The sequence below is a fragment of the Bos indicus x Bos taurus genome, chromosome 3 (assembly GCF_003369695.1).
Source record: "Bos indicus x Bos taurus breed Angus x Brahman F1 hybrid chromosome 3, Bos_hybrid_MaternalHap_v2.0, whole genome shotgun sequence".
Lineage (NCBI taxonomy): Eukaryota > Metazoa > Chordata > Mammalia > Artiodactyla > Bovidae > Bos > Bos indicus x Bos taurus.
The window spans coordinates 58,169,490-58,188,918 of record NC_040078.1 but is presented as its reverse complement, the minus strand read 5'-3'; the positions used below and the strand labels follow the sequence as shown (position 1 = coordinate 58,188,918).

General features: G+C 37.4%; 1 protein-coding gene and 1 pseudogene across 5 annotated transcripts in view; one reads left to right on the top strand and one right to left on the bottom strand.

Annotated features, from left to right (window-relative positions):
* Window positions 1–19,429, bottom strand: part of COL24A1 (collagen type XXIV alpha 1 chain) — a 391,998-nt gene that overhangs the window by 269,628 nt on the left and 102,941 nt on the right. For all 5 annotated transcript variants that reach the window (XM_027536666.1, XM_027536671.1, XM_027536669.1 and 2 more), the window contains exons 10-12: window positions 11,717–11,770; window positions 10,481–10,525; window positions 2,586–2,639 (exon numbers count right to left, since the gene is read on the bottom strand). In XM_027536666.1, coding sequence (XP_027392467.1) covers window positions 2,586–2,639; window positions 10,481–10,525; window positions 11,717–11,770 — 153 coding nt within the window. The remainder of the gene's footprint in view (window positions 1–2,585; window positions 2,640–10,480; window positions 10,526–11,716; window positions 11,771–19,429) is intronic.
* Window positions 11,877–12,929, top strand: LOC113889674 (annotated as a pseudogene).

Sequence of the window (19,429 nt, the reverse complement as noted above, 5' to 3'; positions counted from 1 at the left end):
CAAAATCACTGCAGATGGTGACTGCAGCCATGAAATTAAAAGAAGCTTACTCCTTGGAAAGAAAGTTATGACCAACCTAGATAGCATATTCAAAAGCAGAGACATTACTTTGCCAACAAAGGTCCATCTAGTCAAGGCTATGGTTTTTCCAGTGGTCATGTATGGATACGAGAGTTGGACTATGAAGAAAGCTGAGCGCTGAAGAATTGATGCTTTTGAACTGTGGTGTTGGAGAAGACTCTTGAGAGTCCCTTGGACTGCAAGGAGATCCAACCAGTCCATTGTAAAGGAGATAGGTCCTGGGTGTTCTTTGGAAGGACTGATGCTAAAGCTGAAACTCCAATACTTTGGCCACCTCATGCGAAGAGTTGACTCATTGGAAAAGACTCTGATGCTGGGCAGAAGGGGACGACAGAGGATGAGACGGCTGGATGGCATCACCGACTCGATGGACGTGAGTTTGAGTGACCTCCGGGAGTTGGTGATGGACAGGGAGTCTTGTCCTGCTGCAATTCATGGGGTCGCAAAGAGTCGGACACGAATGAGCGACTGAACTGAACTGAGTATGCAACCAAAGTTGGTACAATCACACAGAAGTCTTATTTTCTATACCCAGCAGACAATTAACCACCTGTCTCCCTGTTTCTCTGGCTGAACATAAACAAAGGCATATTTAGCCCTTGCATTGGGAATCTTGCAATTATATGAGAAATAAGTCTTATGATAAATCCAACACTGGTTAAGACAAAGTAGAGAAAATGATGATGTCACTGTGCTCACAGGATCACACTGTGCCTAGATTCCACCTAACCTGTGTGTTTCTGGTCATAAGAAGTAGTGGCAGGACACAGTACTCAAGTACTCAGGTTTTACAGCCAGAATATCTATGCTTAAATCCTCGTTCTATTATCTGTGTGTAGTCTTAGGTAAATCTCTCTGTGTGCATCACTTTCCTCATCCATAGTGAGAATTATAGCTACAAGGGGCTTCCCTTGTAGCTCAGTCGGTAAAGAATCTGCCTGCAGTGCAGGAGACCCGGCTTCGATCCCTGGGTTGGGAAGATCCCCTGGAGAAGGAAATGGCAACCCACTCCAGTATCCTTTGCCTGGAAATCTCATGGACACAGGAGCCTGGTGGGCTGCAGTCCATTGGGTCTCAAAGAGTCAGGCACAACTTAGTGACTAACACTTAACACTTATATTGAGAATTATAGTACTATCTCACTGGGTATTGCAAGATTAAATGAATTAATATGAAGTATTTACATAGTGACTTGCATATATATAACCATTACAATAAATCATTTGCTGTTATCATTGTTTATTTATTTTTATTTATTTTTTATTTTTTTTAACTTTACAATATCGTATTGGTTTTTCCATATATCAACATGAATCCACCACAGGTATACATGTGTTCCCCATCCTGAACCCTCCTCCCTCCTCCCTCCCTGTACCATCCCTCTGGTGTTTATTTAAAATCTCATTTTGAAGCCAGTTTGAAATTTTTTGTCACTTGTAATCTAAAGCATACTTATTGATATAATCCCTTGAGACATAATCACTTTTATAGGTCCTTGAGACTAAGAAATCTGTCAGAACTATGTAGCTTGGGATTTTTGTATATGCAGATAAGTTAACAGATATCAATGGTTGAAGTAATCCATTTACTTTCAACTCAACAGTGGTTGACAAAAATATTCATGTAATATCTCTACTGAAAAAAGAGTTCAAAGGTGAGCAATAGGACATTGTGCCTGTTGATGGTCAGTGTCACTGGGATCCTTAAATCCAAGATGATGACATTTTGCAAGAACACATAACTTTGGTTTATTTATTACATCAATTACTAGAATTAAGTTCATGCCAACAGGTCTGGAAAGGACTGTATCATAAGCAGCAGAGTTATTAACAATGTAAACTGTATACAGTAAGCCCCCTTCATATGAACCTTCAAGTTGCAAACTTTCAAAGATGTGAATGTGCATCTGGTTCCAGCAAGGAACCAAAGCCTATGTCATCAACATCAGTCATGAGAGAAACTACAGCTTGCCCTCCATCTCCTATTGCTGATGATCCTTCAGCTCTACCACCTCCCTCCTCTTCTCCCTCCTTCAGTCAGTAATTCTTCTTGCCTGTTCACTCTACACCAGTCTTCATAGACCAGCTGTTGTACTGGATGACTGTATTTTTCAAGGTACAGTACTGTAAGATTAAAACTCTTTTATTTTGTGTTTGTTTTAATGTATTATTTGTGTGAAAAGTATTATAAACCTATTACAGTACAGTACTATACAGCTGATTGTGTTAGTTGGGTACCTAGGCTAACTCTGTTGGTTTACAAACAAACTGTATTTACAGAACAGCACACTTTTCTAGGTAGGGTACTAACCGTGTACTCCTTTGGATCAAAAAGAAGCAGTTCAATTCTTTGCATGATACAATGAAAACATCATCTAATTTTTCTTAAAGTTGGTTTGTTTCACTCTGTAAGATTACCTGTCTGACATCTGGGTTTATCAGCACTGTTATACTTTACCCTAAGTATACCACATTAGAAATAATATTTGAAGGAAACAGACTTACTCTTTCTCCTTCAGGTCCCAGTTGTCCTACTTCTCCAGGAGAGCCAATGAAACCCTTAAAGAAATCAATCTTTGCATTATCTCATTTAAATAGTCACCATTAAGTATATAATTCTAAATAGAGATACTTAAAATTTATTCATAGTAATATGAACAATAAGGCTTAACAGTATAATAACCTTTGCTTTTTTTCCTAAAAGTTACAGATCCATCTTTTCATTTAAAAAAAGTTGGAAATATAATTTAGACAAATATAATTTAGGCTCATAAAAATCAACAAGCCCAAGTTCTTTTCTACACTGAATATTACAAAGGGCAGAAAATATAGATACAATTAACTAAAATGTAAGGCAGAAAGGAGGTATCCAAGAATAAGAGAGATATGGAGGAGGGAGAGATTTATTCCAATGTGGCAAGAGGTAAAGACAATCAAAGAAGATTTCAAAGAAGACTGGCACTTGAGATAGGCCTACAGAGTAGGTAAAATATTGATAAGCAGATAATGGAGCAAGAACACTTCAGGCAGAACCACAGTAAGCAGAAACAAGACAGAGAGAACTACAGGAGTGCTTGTAAATGGTTAACTGAGTTAACATGGGTTAAATGGTTAACCCATGGTTACTCAGTTAGCAATGGTTAACTGAGTAAGGTGCTTGGGAGAAAAGCAGACCCACACGGCCTTCATGCAGGTTCCCGCTGGTCTGAGAAACAAGGGGTGCATCTGAGTACCAACGCAAGCTACTTTTACCGCCACACCTTAGTTACATCTCACCTGTGGCAAATAATAACCTGTTTCATCAATTTAATGAATAAAGTGTATGGTAGTTTAGAGAATAGATTAAGGAAAGCCTTAAATTTCAGGCTAAGAATTTTAGACTTTACATTTTAGATAGCTGGAAATTACCGGGCTTTGAGGGAGTATGGTAATGACCTGATGTTAAGCTGTTTCTATAAAATATTAAGCTGTTGACAAAATACAGAATATACCCCAGACAGGAAATACTGAATGTAGGAAATCTTGTTAGAATACTGCTGCAATGGTCCATATATGAAAGAACATGAATCTGGGTCACTGATGCACAAAACATCATTTTAGTGCCCTCTGTGTGCCAGGAATTGGGATTATAAAAATGAATATGAAAATCAGTGTCCTCAAGAGGCTGATAGTTTATTAGGAAGAAGTCATACAAATAACTGTTATATCATAAGATAATTGTTACATGATTATGTGACAGGTGATAAGATAAACACAATACACAACAGAAACTTTGACTGGCAGAATGACCAATACTGCCTAGAGGGAAGGGTTAGGAAAGCTTTACAGAGGAGGCAACTTTTGAGCTGAGTCTTGAAGGAAAGGAAAGGCATTCCATGCAGGGTGAAAAATAGCTGGGTATTACCATGGTAGGATGAAGACTTTTCTCTGACAAGGAAAAACACCTTTATGAACAAGCAATAAATAAAGGAAAAGATAATTGGTTTCCTTCTACTTCACTTTAATGATAATATATCTATAATTTATTTGCGTAAAAGTCAAGCATCTGGAGGATGGAGAATTCGGCAAAACTAATACAATTATGTAAAGTTTAAAAATAAAATAAAATGTAAAAAAAATGAAGTATCCAAAAGTATTTATGATTACCAAAACATTTAGGATTATGATGGCAAGCTATATGTATTTCAGAATCATCAGCTACAGATGGCCTCAAGGTAAAAAAAAAAAACAGTTAACTTTTGCTTTAGCATACACAACTGAAATTTTGTTTATAAATAAAAAGAACAAACACCCTAACTGATGTACATTTATCTAAAAACTCTGCTGAAAACTCAGGAGCTGAAAAGTCAGACCTCTACTCAACACAGTCTGCACAGAACCAGCACAACATTTTAGAAATAAAGATTTTAAAGGGAACAATTCTATGCATAATTATGTAGGTGTTTCAGAAAAGTTTCTTGATAATTATTATGATAATTATAACAGAAATAAAAAGTCAGCAGCATCCAACAAAGAAATCATATGAGCTTGTCATCATTCTAAAAACACTACCACTAAACTGGAGTTTAGGGTGTAAAGAAACAAGGAGCATAAAAAAAAATACTAATACATATGGCTTTGCTTCTTGGATTGAAATTTGTATATTCAATCAGAGGCAATTCTGTCACCATCAGGGCAAATAAAAACATCAGGAGAGGCGTACATACTTCTACTTTTTGAGATACCTGGCCAGTTATTACACAAAGAGACACCAAAGGAGGGCTGAAAAATGATTTCAAACATTTACATTTTAAAAATAATTATTTAACACCAAAAAATGCAGCCAAACAACAGGGACATTCAAAAGATAATTTATCACATGATTTGTAAAAGTATTAATTTACAATATATAGCATGTGGTATTATCCAGTAATAGGACACACATTAAATAAAAAATATAATCCTGTCAGTGTAAATTTGTTTTGAACAAATTTTGTTTTTTGAACAACATTTGTAGTTATTAATAATATCAAAGTTTACATTTGGACTCTGTGAATATGAAACCTAGAGAAATGGTTCTGCTGACTCTTCCCTCACTTGCAAAGGAAAATGAAAGGATTAAATCAATTAAATTAGTCAGAGAAGGATTAGTTTTTTTTTTTTTAATGCTTTCATGAAGTTGCCATCAAAACATAAAAAAACTTAAAAAGGGTTACTCCCTAGAGAGTACTTTTCAACACAAATGGGGAAGAAAGGAACAAAAGGATAGATAATATGGTACAAAAATGACACAAAGGAGAACTTAGAAAAGTTACAGGAATCACAGAAGCAAGATGAGAAAATGTAGTAAAAGAAAACTGCACAGCGCCAAACAACAGGTCTACAACTTGAGCTCACTCACACAAGTAACTCTCAAATTCCAGAACAATGATAAAACCTGCAGAGAAAGTGCATGCCATGTGGTAGGCACTGTGCTTTAAAAATATTCAGCTCAGGTAGTTCTCAGAAGCACCTAAAAGTAAGTTTCATTTTCACCTTTTAGAAGTTAAGAAAAATGAGACACAGAAGAGATTAATGGCATCAAAAGTCACAAAGCTAGTAAACGAGGGGTTCGTGGTAGGGGGGAAGCAGTCTTGTCTAACTCCAAAGCCCGTGTTCTTATCCAGTAATCTCTCCTTGTCCAAATCCAAGTAAGCATGTGCATTCAGTGCGGCTTTAATAAAGTATACATCACTTTTCCCCGTTATATTTTCACTTAGTGCAAGGGTAGAGACAGCACAGGATAGTGGAAGAGTACAGAGCTAAAGGTGAGAAGATGTTGGTTTGAGTTCTGCTAGGACTAGATCAAATCATGTCAGTTCCACAGCTTATCATCTGTTTTATCACCTGTAAAATGGAGACAATATATGTGTTCTCCTACTTCACAGGATTGATAGCAAAATTAAAGAAGAAAATACACATGAAATATTTGAAAATGTTTAAGAATTTTTTTAAAATGAAGGCATCATTATAGCACATACATTAAAACACATGTTTTCTGGCTACATGGAGCTATTGAAGGGCACGTACTTGCTAGTCAGGGCCTGACAAAACGTGCTCCACTGGAGAAGGGAATGGCGAACCAGTTCAGTAGTCTTGCCTTAAAAACCCCATGAACACAATGAAAAGGCAAAAATATATGACACCAGAAGATGAGCCCCCCAGGTTGGTAGGTGTCCAACAGGCAACTGGGGAAGAGCAAAGAAATAGCTCCATGAAGAATGAAGAGGCAAAAGCAGAAATGTTGCTCAGCTGTGGGTATATCTGGTGGTTAAAGTAAAGTCCAATGCTGTAAAGAACAATATTGCATAGGAACCTGGAATGTTAGGCCCATAAATCAAGGTGAATTGGATGTGATCAAGTAGGAGATGGCAAGAGTGAACATTGATATTCTAGGAATCACTGAACATAAATGGACGAGAATGGGTGAATTAAATTCAAATGATCATAATATCTTCTACCGTGGGTAAGAATACCTTAGAAGAAATGGAGAAGCCCTCATTGTCAAAAAGAGAGTCTGAAATGCAATACTTCAGTGCAGTCTCAAAAACGACAGAATGATCTCTGTTCATATCCAAGACAAACCATTCAACATCACAGTAATCCAAGTCTATGCCCCAACCACTAAAGCCAAAGAAGTTGAAGTGGAAAGGTTCTGTGAATACCTACAAGACCTTCTAGAACTACCAACAAAAAACGATATCCTTTTCATCACAGGGGACTGGAATGTGAACGTAGGAAGCCAAGAGACATATGGAGTAACAGGCAAGCTTGGCTTTAGAGTACAAAACGAAGCAGGGCAAAAGCTAACAGAGTTTTGCCAGGAGAACACACTGGTCATAGCAAACACTCTCTTCCAACAATACAAGAGACAACTCTATACATAGATGTCATCGGATGATGAATACCGAAATCAAATTGATTATATTCTTTGCAGCTGAATATGGAGAAACTAGACACAGTCAGCAAAAACAAAACCTGGGAATGACTGTGGCTCAGATCATGAGCCCTTATTGCAAATACACACTTAAATTGAAGAAAGTAGGGAAAACCACTAGACCATTCAGGTATGACCTAAATCAAACCCTTTATGAATATACAGTGGAGGTGACAAACAGATTCAAGGGATCAGATCTAGTAGATGGAGTGCCAGAAGAACTATGGATAGAGGTTTGTAACATTGTTCAGGAGGTGATCAAAACCAACCCCAAGAAAAAGAAATGAAAAAAAGGCAAAATGGTTGTCTGAGGAGGCGTTACAAATAGCTGAGAAAAGAAGAGAAGAGAAAGGCAAAGGAGAAAGGGAAAGATATAGCCAACTGAATGTAGAGTTGTAGAGAACAGTGAGAAAAGATAAGAAAGGCTTAAGTGAACAATGCAAAGAAATAGAGGAAAACAATGATAGAAAACTGTAGATACCAAGGGAATACTTATGCAAAGATGGGCACAATAAAGGACAGAAACAGCAAGGACCAAACAGAGATTAAGTAGAAGTGGCAGGAATACACAGAAGAACTATATAAAAAAAGATCTTTTCATGTGTTTGTTAGCCATCTGTATGTCTTCTTTGGAGAAATGTCTATTTAGTTCTTTGGCCCATTTTTTGATTGGGTCGTTTATTTTTCTGGAGTTGAGCTGTAGGAGTTGCTTGTATATTCTGGGACGACCCAGAGGGATGGTATGGGGAGGGAGGAGGGAGGAGGGTTCAGGATGGGGAACACATGTATACCTGTGGCGGATTCATTTTGATATTTGGCAAAACTAATACAATTATGTAAAGTTTAAAAATAAAATAAAATTAAAGTGGAAAAAAAAAAAAAAGATCTTAATGACCCAGATGGAGAAGGAAATGGCAACCCACTCCAGTATTCTTGCCTGGAGAATCCTGTGGACAGAGGAGCCTGGTGGGCTGCTGTCCATAGGGTCGCATAGAGTCGGACATGACTAAAGCGACTTAGCATGCATGCATGCATTGGAGAAGGAAATGGCAACCTACTCCCATGTTCTTACTTGGATAATCCCAGGGATAGAGGTGCCTGGTGGGCTGCCATCTATGGGGCCACACAGAGTCGGACACAACTGAAGTGACCTAGCAGCAGCAACAGCAATGACCCAGAAAATGGTGTGGTCACTCACCTAGAGCCAGGTAGCCTGGAATGTGAAATTAAATGGCCCTAGGCAACATCACAACGAATAAAGCTAGTGGAGGTGATGGAATTCCAAATGAACTATTTCAAATTCTAAAAGATGATGCTGTTAAAGTGTTTCACTCAATATGCCAACAGAATTGGAAAACTCAGCAGTGGCCACAGGACTAGAAAAGGTCAGTTTTCATTCCAATTCCAAAGGAAGGCAATGTCAAAAAATGTTCAAACTACTGTACAATTGCACTCATTTCACATGCTAGCAAAGTAATGCTCAAAATCCTTCAGCTAGGCTTATGCAGTATGTGAACCATGAACTTCCAGATGTTCAAGGTGTATTTAAAAAAGGCAGAAGAACCAGAGATCAAATTGCCAACATCAGCTGGATCATAGAAAAAGCAAGTGAATTCCAGAAAAACATCTACTTCTGCTTCATAGACTATACTAAAGCCTCTGACTGAGTGGATCACAACAAACTATGGAAAATTCTTAAAGACACAGGAACACCAGACCACCTTATCTCCCTCCTGAGAAGCTGTATGCAGGACAAGATGCAACAGTTAGAACCGGACAGCAACAATGGACTGGTTCAAAATTGGGAAAGGAGTACATCGAGGCTGTATGTTGTCACCTTGCTTATTTACTTCTAAGAAGAGTACATCATGTGAAATGTCAGGCTGGATGAATCACAAGCTGGAAACAAGATTACTGGGAGAAATATCAACAACCTCAGATATGCAGATGATACTAATTTCATGGCAGAGAACAAAGAGAAACTATCTTGATGAAGGGGAAAGAGGAGAGTAAAAAGCTGGCTTAAAACATAGTAGTCAAAAAATGAAGATCATGGCATCATTGTCCCATCACTTCATAGTAAATAGATGGAGAAGAAGGGGAAACAGTGACAAATTTTCTTTTCTTGGGTTCCAAAATCACTGTGAACAGTGACTGCAGCCACGAAATTAAAAGACACTTGCTCCTTTGAAGAAAACCTATGATGAACCTAGACAGTGTATTAAAAAGCAGAGACATCACTCTGCTGACAAAGGTCCATCTAGTCAAAGCTATGGTATTTCCAGTAGTCATGTACAGATGTAAGAGTTGGACTATAAAGAAGGCAGAGCAACAAAGAATTGTTGCTTTCAAACTGTGGTGCTGGAGAAGACTCTTGAGAATCCCTTGACAGCAAGGAGATCAAACCAGTCAATCATAAAAGAAGTCAATCAATTCATTGGAAGGATTGAGGCTGAAGTTGAAGCTCCAAAAATTTGGCCACTTGATGCGGAGAGTCGACTCCTTGGAAAAGACCTTGATGCTAAGAAAGATTGAGGGCAAGAGGAGACAGGGGCAACAGAGGATGAGATGGTGGGATGGCATCACTGACTCAATGGACATGAGTTTGAGCAAATTCCAGGAGACAGTGAAGAACAGGGGAGCCTAGTGTGCTGCAGTTCATGGGCTTGCAAAGAGTTGGACATGACTTATTGACTAAATAACAACAATATACATACCGTTTAAATATTTTTTGTTTTCCTTATTTCTAAAAGTTATTTTAGGTAATATAAGGAAGATATAGATTCTGAAAAATAACTGGCTATTAAATAGAGAATTTAAAAAGAAAAATTTTAGTTTTATAAATTTTTCCTAGAATCAGCTTTGATTTTAATTTGTGGAACACTACATAACACTTCATAGTAATTTTTTTTTTTACTTCCTTTATGATTAAAAGTGGTTAACAACTTCTTTAATGGTTAGAAGTGCAAAAGTATATTCTTGAACATGTAAGTTTCTTTCTGGCAGCTATTTCTTTAGTCCAGATAGTTTCTGTATTATTACTTCAGCCTTGAATAGGAATTTTTTTGTCCCTTCACATTTCTTTCATCATGACTTCTTAAGTCTACATAGAGTCACATATAAAAAATACTACAAATGCTTATAGAGTGTATTTCTAACATACCAGAAATGGTATAACACACCATTTTGCAAGGGGCTAGAAAAATAATATAAATAATATATATGTAGGAGCTATCAAAGAATAAGGCAAGAACTACCACTGTAAGACAGCTCTCTGTGGCCTTAACAATAAAGATGTATATTAAATAAGTATACTTCTTTCCAGGCTAAACCCACATTACATTCAAAGTAATGGAAGTGTGGAAGTGTGAAAATAAGTATTTTGTATATGTGATTCTACTTACATTTAAGCATACTTAACAAAACGATGAAAATGCTTACTCACTCGTACACCTTTAGGTCCTGGATTACCATCCGGTCCAGCTAAACCCTAGTGCAAACAAAAGACATCACCGTCATACTCTAGTACTTTTTAAAGAGTTGTTGATAATTAATAAAAAGGGGCAAATAAAAGGTACAAGTATAAACTTCAGAACTGTATACTTAGTTCTGAAGACCATATACATTTTAGGGATTTTAGAATTTCAGAACCAAAAAAACCATTGTATACAATCTATACACAAATATATTTTAGATTTCTAAATAAAGTAGATTAACACAACTGTCAGACACAATTATTTAAGTTATTTCTCATTGGAAAACCCTGTTCTTTTAGAACACTTCTAATTCACTTATCTAAAATATATTCCTACTTTAGAAAATAAGTACATTTTTTAACTTCAGATCAATTTCCATATGTTTAAGTATTTATATATTTTTCAGATAAACACAAAACATTACTTGGTGGTAAGATTCATGTAATACCCTCCACATACTTTAAAGGCTTCAAAATGGAATTTTATTAACACTAGATTATCTTTTGGCATTTTCAATTCCTTAATTCTAGAGAATAAAAAAGATATTTTATATAAATACAGTTTTCTAGTATGCTAAATGAACAATTAATTTCACGAGTAAGTAAGTAATGAAAGCCTAAGAAAGAAAATTTTTTTCTCTTACTAGCCTATGTGAAATAGCTAGAGAAAGTTAGAAATTAGAGGGAAATAAATATGAAATGATTAAAATGAATTTTCAAAACAGTATACAAAGACTTGAATCCAATTTAGATAAAAAGTATTCAGATAGTGGTATATGTAGCACTGGCAACTGTGTCCCAAGTATTTATAATTGTATTATTAAAAAATGTTGCATATCAAAGACGGTCTTAACTCAAATCATTACTTCATTTTAGTCAGTGGTAATATTGTAAAATCAGTAGCAACACTGTTTAACATTTTATTAGCCTACTGGGCCATTTTAATTTAAAAAGTTCCACTGAATATCATATCAAACTTATTTAAAAATCCCACTCTCATTTTAAGTAAAATTTGTCTGCAATAAAATTTTTGAAGAATTTTTACAATTTTTATATCAGAATTTTGGGGAATTATTTTGCTATGAGTAATTCATTATTTAATAAAATAAACCAATTATCATTTGAACATTAACTCTTGAAATTGGAACATACAATGCATTAACCAAGAGAGACATAAAAAGAAAAGTTTAAATATAGTTACCTCACCTGCCTGCCAGGGTAACCACGTGAACCAATATTACCAGTGAATCCTGGAATTCCCTAAAATGAAAAATAAAATAATAAAAAATACAGCAAAGTCCGAAGAAGCCCAAGAAAGCAAACTTGGTGTATTCATAATACCCAAGTTTGGAAAGAATATTTTTTCCATATAAAAATATGAAGAGTCCTGCATGTTGCTTATCTGACTGAAGTCATCTATTTAAAATGAAAATGGCCTCTTTCCTGGCTGGAACCATGGAGGGTGCAGAAGAGAAGGAAATAAAGGTTCCTGCTATGCCAGAAATCCTTAAGAAAAAGGAAAAGAATTTCACAGAGCTTAAGATCAAGTGCTGAGAAATAATTTGCCTAAAAGATGCTTCGAAAGGCAAAAAGTTTATCTATGAAAAAGCTAAGCCCTATCACAAGGAAGACCAGCAGATATACAGAACTGAAATTCAAATGGTTAGGATGGCAAGAAAAGCCAGAAACTTCTGTGTGCCCACAGAACCCAAATTGGCATTTGTCATCAGGAACAGAGGTATCAAAGATTTGAAAGGCATTGCAACTTTGCCTCTCTCAGATGTTCAGTGGCACCTCCTGAAGCTCAACAAGGTTTCAATTAGCATGCTGAGAAGGGTGGAACCACACATTGCATGTGGTTTAGTCGTTGTGTCCAACTCTTGCAACCCCACGGACTCTAGCCTGCCAGGTTCCTCTGTCCATGGGATTCTCAAGGCAAGAATACATTGCATGGGGGTACCCAAACCTGAAGTCAGTAAATTAATTGATCAAAATCAACAAGCAGTGAATTGTCCTGACAGATAATTTGATCGCTGTTCTCTTGGCAAATATGGCATCATCTGCATGAAAGTCATCTGATTCATGAGATCTCCATACTGTTGGAAAACATTTCAAAGAAGCAAACAACTTCCTGCTGCTGCTGCTAAGTCGCTTCAGTTGTGTCCGACTCTGTGTGACCCCAGAGATGGCAGCCCACCAGGCTCCCCCATCCCTGGGATTCTCCAGGCAAGAACACTGGAGTGGGTTGCCATTTCCTTCTCCAATGCATGAAAGTGAAAAGTGAAACAACTTCCTATGGGCCTTCAAACTGTCTTCTCCATGAGGTGAGATGAATAAAAAGTCCATGCACTTTGTAGAAGCTAGAGATGCTGGCAACGGGGAAGACCATATCAACAGGCTTAACAGAAGCATGAACTAAGGTATCTACCATGATTATTTTTGTAATCTCATCAGTTAGGAAACTTTGCTTACAAATTGAAAAAAAAAATGAAAATGAGATAAATTGCTAAATAAAAATGAATACAACTATAAATTAGGGACCTAAATGAGATACTGATTATTAAATGTAGGATAAATGCAGATAAACATAGGATAAAAAAATTCAGTGATACATGAATTTTAAAAAACATTTACATTAGAGAAAGAGTTGATACATTGTATAATAACCAGTATCTTTACAGATTGAACTTGTCTCAGCCATCCCGCAACTCGCCTTAACTATCAGAGCACAAGCTTCAGAAGGTAGGTAAATGGATATTAAGTGTTAATTACCTGTATTATAACAAGGGTATATCTAAAAATTCACATAGCAACTTTGAATGTGAAACTCACTTTGAATTGAAAATCTTCTGTGCCTGATTTAAAACCCAGTTTACACAAGGAAATGGCAACCCACTCCAGTACTCTTGCCTAGAAAATTCCATGCTTGGAGGAGCCTGGTGGTCTACAGTCCATGGGGTCGCAAAGAATCGGACACAACTGAGCGACTTCACTTTTTTTTTCTTACTCAAGGAAGGCTGATATATGGAGACTCAAACACATAAGAAAAGAAACTTGCTGAAGAATCCTGTGGAAAAATGTGAAGAAATACCTCCATATGTTGTTACTTTCTTCCACTGATACATGATTCATTCATTAACTTAGGTTATTCATTTAGGTCTAATACATAACTTGTGAACTAAGGAAATACCAAAAAAGTATGTTAAGAAAGGCAATGCCAAAGTATGTTCAAACTACCGCACAATTGCACTCATCTCACATGCTAGTAAAGTAATGCTCAAAATTCTCCAAGCCAGCTTCAACAGTATGTGAACCGTGAACTTCCAGATGTGCAAGCTGGATTTAGAAAAGGCAGAGAAACCAGAGATCAAATTGCCAACATCAGCTGGATCACTGAAAAAGCAAGAGAGTTCCAGAAAAACATCTACTTCTGCTTTATTGACTATGCTAAAGCCTTTGACTATGTGGATCGCAACAAAGTGTGGAAAATTCTTAGAGACGAGAACACCAGACCACCTGATCTGTCTCCTGAGAAATCTATAAGCAGCTCAAGAAGCAACAGTTAGAACCAGACGTGGAACAAGAGACTGGTTCCAAATTGGAAAAGGAGTAAGAAAAGGCTGTATATTGCCATGCTGTTTATTAAACTTATATGCAGAGTACATCATGCAAAATGCCAGGCTGGATGAAGCACAAGCTGGAATCAAGACTGCCAGGAAAAACATCAATGACCTCAGACAGGCAGATGACACCACCATTGTGGGAGAAAGCAAAGAAGAACTGAAGAGCCTTTTGATGAAAGTAAAGGAAGAGAGTGAAAATGTTGGCTTAAAACTCAACATTCAGAAAACTAAGATCATAGCCTTTGGTCCCATCACTTCATAGCAAATAGATGGGGAAACAATGGCAGCAGTGACAGACTATTTTCTTGGGCTCCAAAATCAGTGCAGATGGTGACTGCAGTCATGAAATTAAAAGACACTTGCTCCTTGGAACAAAAGCTATGACCAACCTAGACAGCATACTAAAAAGCAGAGACTTTGCCAGCAAAGGTCTGTCTAATCAAAGCTATGGTTTTTCCAGTAGTCATGTATGGATGTGAGAGTTGGACTATAGAGAAAGCTGAGCACCAAAGAATTGAAGCTTTTGAACTGTGGTGTTGGAGAAGACTCTTGAGAGTCCTGTGAGATACAACCAGTTAATCCTAAAGGAAATTGGTCCTGAATATTCATTGGAAGGACTGATGCTGAAGCTGAATCCCCATTACTTTGGCCACTTGATGTGAAGAACTGACTCATCTGAAAAGACCCTGATGCTGGGAAAGATTGAAGGCAGGAGGAGAAGGGGACAACAGAGGATGAGCTGGTTGGATGGCATCACTGATTCGATGGACATGAATTTGAGCAAGCGCCAGGAGTTGGTGATGGACAGGGAAGCCTGGTGTACTGCAGTCCATGGAGTCACAAAGAGTCAGACACGACTGAGCGACTGAACTGAACTGATGATAACAGTGATAATTTTCATAGATTCTTTATTCTGTAAAAATTCTTTTCCTGTTGTTTATTTGTATTAGGTAATAATACTAATACAAAGGACACTAATCCTTTGCCTTTCTGCTCTGAAGTATAAGAAGATTGCACTAATTTCTCTAGTTTAACCATAGAAACACTATAAAATTCCTGAAATTTGAAAAAAATCTAGAGAAAAAACAGTTCAAGAAAGAGGCAAATAAAGGATCACAGTTCAAAGTTTTCACCCTTTCATACTATTAGACTTGTATTCTCCTAATATGTCCTTCTCTCCACTTTTCTCAGAATACATTTCTGTTTTGTTTTCTCCCTTTTCTCTCCCCCTTCCTTTCCTTGCTTCAACAATTACTATTTACTTAACATTTTGTGTGTGTGTGTTGGGCTTCCCTCATAGCTCAGTTCATAAAGAATCTGCCTGCAATGCAGAAGACCCAGGTTTGATTCCAAGGTCAGGAAGATCCAATGGAGAAGGAATAGGCTATCCACTCTAGTGTTCTTGGATTTCCCTTGTGGCTCAGGTGGTAAAAAATCCACTGGCAATGCGGGAGACCTGGGTTCGATCTGGTAAAGAATCCGATTGCAATGCAGGAGACCTGGCTTTGATCCCTGGGTGGGGAAGATCCCCTGGAGAAGGGAAAGGCTACTCACTCCTTCTGACCTGGAGAATTCCATGGACTGTATAGTCCACGGGGTCACAAAGAGTCATACATGACTGACTTTCACTTCACTTCAACACGTTTTTATATGCTAATCACATCACCATGCAATGTGATTTACAGCTACTTTATATCTATGATATAAAGTATGATAGATACTATGTTCTTCATTCTACATTTGAAGTAAGAAAGATACAGAGATGTTGTGAAATGTGCCTGAGACGGAATAGTAAGTAGCAGAGCCTGAATGTAAACCCAGATGATCTGACAAAAGTTGTCACGTGTGTATATGCACACACACACATACACACACACACATATATGACAATGAACAATTTAATAGAATGTGAATAAAGAGTGATCTTCTGAGAATTACAGAAAATTCTCATCTACATGTAGAGATTATATCCTACGAATTTCAGAAACTATATTTATGTACTAGAAATTACCTTATTAACCTTATACATAGTATATATTTGATCCCTATAATGTTTATTGAGCACTGATATGCCAAGCAGAATTTCAAGTATTTTATACGTATTTTCTTATTTAATCTACCCAAACTCTATAAGGTAGATATTATCCCTATTTTACAGATGCAAAAAATAAGACACAAAGTGTTTGCCACCAGTGGAAAGCCACTCAGCTATTTATAAAGCCAGAATTTAAATCAGTAAGTCTAACTCCAGAGACCACCATTCAAGGCTTCCTCCGTAGTGGAGATTTGAAGTGCAAATAACTTATAGTAGTACTCAAAGGAAAGCCCTCTAATTATGAGATTTGCTTCAGTCTATTTACAAATGCTTCCTCTATTCCCCATCCAACTCTAAAACACACAGGCCTATATGCAGACATCCACAAAAACCTTATATTTGGGTATGCCAATAAAAAGAGTGAAATAAACATAAAATGCTGTTTTTATTCTGTAGGTTCTGGTTAATGGCAACCACTATCCCTTTCATGAGTTTCCTAGCCAAATTAGGTTCAGTCAGTTCAGTTCAGTCGCTCAGTCCTGTCCGACTCTTTGCAACCCCATGAATCGCAGCACGCCAGGCCTCCCTGTCCATCACCAACTCCCGGAGGTCACTCAAACTCACGTTCATCAAGTCGGTGATGTCATCTAGCCATCTCATCCTGTTGTCCCCTTCTCCTCCTGCCCCCAATCCCTCCCAGCATCAGAATCTTTTCCAATGAGTCAACTCTTGACATGAGGTGGCCAAAGTACTGGAGCTTCAGCTTTAGCATCATTCCTTCCAAAGAACACCCAGGACTGATCTCTTTAAGAATGGACTGGTTAGACCTCCTTGCAGTCCAATGGACTCTCAAGAGTCTTCTCCAACACCACAGTTCAAAAGCATCAATTCTTCAGCGTTCAGCTTTCTTCACAGTCCAACTCTCACATCCATACATGACCACAGGAAAAACCATAGCCTTGACTAGACGGACCTTTGTTGGCAAAGTAATGTCTCTGCTTTTCAATATGCTATCTAGGTTGGTCATAACTTTTCTTCCAAGGAGTAAGAGTCTTAATTTCATGGCTGCAATCACCATCTGCAGTCATTTTGGAGCCCCCCAAAATAAAGTCTGACACTGTTTCCACTGTTTCCCTATCTATTTCCCATGAAGTGATGGGACCAGATGCTATGATCTTCGTTTTCTGAATGTTGAGCTTTAAGTCAACTTTTTCACTCTCCAGTTTCACTTTCATCAAGAGGCTTTTTAGTTCCTCTTCACTTTCTGCCATAAGGGTGGTGTCATCTGCATATCTGAGGTTACTGATATTTCTCCTGGCAATCTTGATTCCAGCTTGTGCTTCTTCCAGCCCAGCATTTCTCATGATGTACTCTGCATAGAAATTATATAAGCAGGGTGACAATATACAGCCTTGATGTCCTCCTTTTCCTATTTGGAACCAGTCTGTTGTTCCATGTCCAGTTCTAACTGTTGCTTCCTGACCTGCATATAGGTTTCTCAAGAGGCAGATCAGGTGGTCTGGTATTGCCATCTCTTTCAGAATTTTCCGCAGTTTATTGTGGTCCACACAGTCAAAGGCATTGGCATAGTCAATAAAGCAGAAACAGATGTTTTTCTGGAACTCTCTTGCTTTTTCCATGATCCAGCAGATGTTGGCAATTTGATCTCTGGTTCCTCTGCCTTTTCTAAAACCAGCTTGAACATCTGGAAGTTCACGGTTCAATTAGGTTAATCAATCTCAATTAAAAAGCAATCTGTTTTAAGACTTAAATGAAATCTGATTTTGAACAGATTTTCATAGAGGGTGTTAAGACAACATGTAGCGATATAACACATTCCAGCTGCACAGAGAAATACACAAAAGGACTCTATTCAATGACTAAATCCTGCTCTTCTGGAACAGCAGTAAACAAAGTAAATAAGTAAGCTTTCAGCAGTCATATGTGGCATAAACATACCCTAAGCCAACCACACCCTAAAATCACTTGGACAACAACAGAGCTCAAAAGACTCAAAAGAAATACTGTAACTTAATTCACTCTGCATTTAAAAAATGGCTCACTTTAATCTGTAGATTGTCTGGAGTAATTTAGACACAGGGTTATATCACTACTCCTGGAAAAATCAGGAATAGTTAAACCTGTTCCAATCCCACTTCTCACTTGAGGAATTAAAGCCGACGCTCTGAGTCAGACTTCATTGAGAGTCCAAGCACTGCTAGCATGGGTCCTCCCTATGTCTTCATTTATTCATTAGTAAAATACAATAGTAATACCACAGGATTATAATGTAGAGGTCACAGGATTATAATGTAGAGAAAATAGGACACTGTGGGAAAATACATTTAAAAGCAGGGGTAACTATAATAATTCTTAGTGTTGTGGAGCATCAAATGAGTTAACATATGGAAACATTCAATGCACAGTTATACTACTTGAAGTTCCAGTTAACAGTAGTACAGTTTGGCAACTAATAGACTCCGTAAATGACAGTTCTTAATACTAAAGCTTACACAGATGATATAATTACTTTCCTAAATGTTTCTGGCCAGTTAATAAATATTTACAAACTATCCAGAAGGAAATGTCTCCTAGCAAATTAGTCATGCTCCTCTTAATGTCCACAGTGTCTCCAACAGTTAAAATGCAAAATGATTTTAGTTGTTCCTCACGGTTATCACCAATTTTGTCTTTTTTTCTTCTGGAATTATATAAAATAGAACTGATTTCTATAATACGTGTTCCAATCTTTAAAACTGATTTTGGACTCTTCTCACAAGCATACCACCCTCAGAACAAGGACATGTATACTAATGGAACTAGATAACAGAGCAGTTATGAGAAAACTGATCAGTACTGACAAACGGTCAGCTTTTTCACTAACTTGTGATCTGTCAGGTTTTCTTCATTGGAATCCACACATTTCTGCCAAAGCAGTATTCTAGGAATTTTTTTCCTTCCCTAGGATCTAATCTCTCTTTCCCTCTTGCCCTTCTGTTTTTTTTTTTTTTTTTATATATGCTCAAATGCTTTTCAGCACTCATTTGATCTCGTACTTGAGATTGTTAAGTACTGAAGAAACTGAGATTGTACTTGCTACAAATACATATATCGCTTTTCTTGCCATGTCCAGTAATTAGCAATCTTGAAAAACTGTGCCTCAGGGACTTAATAGAGCTTGCTGCTGCTGCTGCTGCTAAGTCGCTTCAGTCGTGTCCACTCTGTGCAACCCCATAGACAGCAGCCCACCAGGCTCCCCGG